The following is a 4,343-nucleotide window of genomic DNA, read 5'->3' as shown; positions in this document are numbered from 1 at the left end:
TTTGTAAATAACCTTCCATTATACTCTCTTTGTCCACTTTATATGACATTTTTTTCTTTTTTATCCATCCAAAAATATAATTTAAAGTATTTTAGTTTTTAATTTTTTCTTTTTACTCTTAATAAAATAATTTACAATTACACAAATATCTAAGGATTATTTTAGACCATAAATTTCAAAAAAAAAATTCTTAACACCATACCAAATCAAATGAGGATTACTTTCTTTAATTTAAAGAAGCAAAACAGAAGTGCATTAGCTAGTAGAGAAGTTGACACACAAATACTTCCAAAGGGGAACATACTAGCAATAGAGTAGAGAAAGAATTCTCTTAATTTTCACCATCATAAGCTAATGATGGATATTTGTTTTTCTTGGGCTGGCCAAAATCTCTGTTTATAAAGCCAATTTACTGCTAAAAACCCAAGAAAATACTCCAAACACTAAATTAATAAGTTCTAATATAGACACAAACCAACTATTAATACGACACTACTAGTCCTATATATGTTGTCAATCTTCTCTTATTTGAGGATCAAGAAGCACAAGTTGGCAGCAAGCAGCTCGAAAAGAATCCCCTAACACCTTTCTGCAACAAGTGACCAAAAGTACAAAAACCAAAAAGTTAGCCACAAGAAAGTCTGAAGGTATTACTCCCACCGTTCACTTTTACTTATCATTTTTTATATATAAAAAAAATATTATTTTTTATATCATTAATTAATACGATAGTGTAGTAAATATTTATATTAATAATTATTTTCTTAATATATGTGTCAAATAAAAAAAAGACAAATAAAAATAAACGAGAGACTAGTTTATTTTAAAAAAAAGTCTTTATCACATTAATGTAGTAAAATGACAATATCTGCTAGCTCCTTTAGATTTTTTTTAAAATTGGGTATTCATAATCAATGGCACAGATTTCACAGAAAAAAGAAGCGTTTCCCCAAGATTTTTCATTTCCACATCTCCAACACGAGAAACAAAAAATAAATAGAAAAAAACAAAATACAAAAAAGTAAGGCGATGACTTTCCCTTTGTAGATAGACATAGGACATTGCCCTCTAATAATAGGAGGACCCAGAGCGGTGGTGATGAAATGATAAATATATTTTATTTTAATAGGAGATTTCGGGTTTGAATCGTCTTTGTTAGAAAATATTTGACCTTCAATATATCACTTTTCGGTGAGAATTCAAATTTAGCCAGAATTCAACATGGGTACTGAATACAATTAGAATTAGTAAGGTAAGATCTAACCCCTTTGTTTGTACTCTTCTATTTGAGGTTTTCTTTTTCTTTTTACTCCCTCTGTTTGACCTAGTTTGACTTGGCGACACCAAGTTTAAGTAAATAAGGAAAATTTTCAATCTTGCAAACTTAAATTAAAGTTATGTTAAATGTATCAAAATGTCATTTAATTTTGTAACCTTAAACATGTCATTTGGAAAAACTGAAATTACAATTTTTCCAAAAACGAAACGAGATCATTCTTTTTTTAAATAGACTAAAACAGATCATTCTTTTTATACTCTTTCCGTTCACTTTTACTTGTCGCTTATTCCAAAATTAGATTTTCATTTTTACTCGTTAGTTTTGACATATCAAGAAAAGACAATAATTTTTTTCCATGTTTCACGCTCAACATTAAATACTTATTTTTCAAATCAATTTTCAAGACATCATTTAATTGAAATAGTTTGATAAAATACATATATCAATAATTATTTTCTTAATGAGTGTGCCGAATAAATGTATGACAGATAAAACTAAACGAAGGGAGTATCAATTAAAAAAATATTGAATAATAAATGAAAAACAAAAAATAAAACAAGAAGAGGGATAATGAAAAAGTGAGTAAAAAAGGGCATAATAAGAAAGGCAACAGTAGGAGAAGAATGGGTTACCCTTGTAGGCTTGGAGTGGAGCAATTGAGGGGAAATCTTGTAGAGATCTTCATCTACTGCTTTGGGTGCTCTTTTAGGTGGAGGTGGAGATGGTGGAACAGTGCTTGTGTCTTTTTTCTCTTCATCATATTCACAATTGCACACCACCCACCCCTCCTTCCTTGCTTTTCCAACACCTTCATTAGTAATACTTGATTTTCTCTGTAAAAAACAAAATAATCATGCTTCTCACTTGAGTTTACTTTACTAGTAATAGTAACCATTTAAAACTAGGCACAGAAAGGTCATTTAATTGCTGGTACAAAAGTAATTAAATATAGAACAAAAAGGTTGTGCTTTGATTAAAATTCATAGAATGGGCTCTGTACATTCTTACAAAAGATGAAGAACATTAATGGAGTATTTAATGAAGGCTTGCGTGTGAAGTAGCAAAACCAAAACCAAAACCATTTAATGTTTTCACATGTTCAACCCTCCATTTATTTTATTTACAGATAGAAAAAAGAAAGTCCCCTCTTTAATAATTATGCAAGTACTCAGTAAATGACAATAGAGGTTCGATCCCCACCGATTAAAAGAAAAAAATAATTGATACCCTTGCTTCAGTAAATTATTGAGACTCCATTTTAAATTTTAAATAAGTACAAATTTTTCAAAAGTTCTTTTGTTCTTCATTATTTATCTTTTTTTTTTAAAAAGGTAAATATTAATTATTTTACATTTTAGAGAAAATAGCTTAGTGTCGTATCGCAATAATTCATTTAATATAGAGTAGAGTGAGTATTACCTTACGACGAGGGACGACGATCATGGCTGGAGTGAGGATATCATTCTGGTATAGATCTCCGGCGACATACAAATCACGGTCATCAGAGTAGCTGTATCTGAGCAACCCAGCTTGTCTAGCAGATTCAAAGCACTGAGTGAAAGGAATTGGGAAATCATTGTTACAGTCCCAGCTACCAAATGCTGGAATGTGGCTCCTATTCATGAAGTAATAATTGCTCTCCTATCAAAAAAAAAAAAAAAGAAATCAGAATAAGAACTACTAAAATGTAGCGATCCAAAATAAAGCAAAAAACAAATTAACCATTACATCCATTTTGGGGACTGTAGAATATTGGAGATTGACCTCACAATGGACTCCTCAGAGAGTTCAAAGTTACTGTTTATCAAAATCAACAAGGACTATATGAATTTATGAAAAGGGGATGGTCTATTATAAAAGGGGCGTTGGTTCAGTGGGGTTTATAAAGGCAAAAGAATCAGTAGGGGGTAGGGAAGTGGGGTAGTGAGGGGGATTCAAAGAGATACTGGGATATGAAGTTGTAGAATACAGGAAAAGGAACAGAAGAAAAAAGGTGAGAACAGAGAAAGCAAAAGGCCCGCGTGTCCAAAAACTGTGAGAAATAGACAAGGGGCCGAGAGGCCGTATTTTCTCTGTTTCATTTTATATTAATTAGTTTGATTTTACACAAAAAAAATAAAAAAAATTGAAATTTATAACCTGAAAGAAATAATAAATGTTTGTGTGACTGTAAATTATTTTATTAGGATAAAATAAATATTTTAAAATTTAATTTTTACATAATATAAAAATGTTTCATTCTATTTTGATGGATTAAATAAAAATATTGAGTTATATAAATTGAAACGGAAAGAGTAATACAAAATTACACTCAATCCACCTTAATAAATGTGGTTTGCCCAGCCGTGTTCACAAACTTTTCTTCTGAAAAAAAATATATTCCATATGTTCTTAATTACTTGCCAACTTTTTTTATTACTTATCCATTTTGACAAATCAAGAAAAAACAATTTTTTTTACCTACTATACCCTCAATTAATTACTTTGAAAAAGTAGAACTTTTTGAAAATCTTAAGTTTTTAATTCATCTATTTCATAATTAATAGGGGTAAAATAGTAAACTCACTATGCCAATAATTATTTTCTTAATAGGTGTGTCAATTCAAAAATAGATAAGTAATTAGGGACAGAAGGAGTACTTGTCAAAATTTTATGGGCTTGTTTAAAAAGGCATAATGTAATTGAGATTTTGCGTAATTTGGTATAATTACATTCTTTGACATATTTGGTAGACCAAATAATTGCTTGATAAAGAGGAATTGAGGGTGTGTCCAATATTTTTCATGTTTGGTTGGGTAAAATGTTTTGAAAAATATTTTTCAAATCACCTCATTTTTCTTAAATTCAAGGAAAATGACTTCCCTTCAAAAAGTAAGGAAAATATTTTCCAAAACTTTCCTCCAACTTCAAAATAAGTTTTTTGTTGAAATTTTTTTTTGTTGAAAAAATAAATTTAAAGCATTCTTTTAAAATATATTTTTCAACTTCAATTTTTTTAACGCCCGCCCACCAAAAAAAAAATTAAAGTTTGTTTTTAAAAATTATTTCCAATTTCAAAATTTTA

General features: G+C 29.3%; 1 protein-coding gene across 1 annotated transcript; it reads right to left on the bottom strand.

The window, feature by feature from the left end:
- Nucleotides 1-203: 203 nt before the first annotated feature.
- LOC102587802 (uncharacterized) lies at nucleotides 204-3,317 on the bottom strand. Its single transcript, XM_006365200.2, has 4 exons — nucleotides 3,008-3,317; nucleotides 2,699-2,920; nucleotides 1,912-2,112; nucleotides 204-589 (listed from the first exon to the last, which is right to left on the bottom strand). Exons 1-4 carry the CDS (start codon nucleotides 3,011-3,013, stop codon nucleotides 536-538), a joined length of 483 nt encoding a protein of 160 aa, XP_006365262.1. The 5' UTR covers nucleotides 3,014-3,317; the 3' UTR covers nucleotides 204-535.
- Between the last annotated feature and the right edge of the window lie 1,026 nt (nucleotides 3,318-4,343).

The sequence above is a fragment of the Solanum tuberosum genome, unplaced genomic scaffold, assembly GCF_000226075.1.
Source record: "Solanum tuberosum cultivar DM 1-3 516 R44 unplaced genomic scaffold, SolTub_3.0 scf00466, whole genome shotgun sequence".
In the NCBI taxonomy this organism is placed as follows: domain Eukaryota; kingdom Viridiplantae; phylum Streptophyta; class Magnoliopsida; order Solanales; family Solanaceae; genus Solanum; species Solanum tuberosum.
The sequence above is the reverse complement of the archived record's forward strand: the minus strand, read 5'-3'. Positions and strand labels throughout refer to the sequence as shown.

Bases quoted from the DNA above. Each gene is read 5' to 3' on its own strand.
- LOC102587802 (XM_006365200.2), bottom strand. The intron at 2,113-2,698 runs GTAATACTCACT...TGTTTTTTACAG, and splicing joins TCGTCGTCCCTCGTCGTAAG to AGAAAATCAAGTATTACTAA. The intron at 590-1,911 runs GTAACCCATTCT...CACTTGTTGCAG, and splicing joins TCCACTCCAAGCCTACAAGG to AAAGGTGTTAGGGGATTCTT.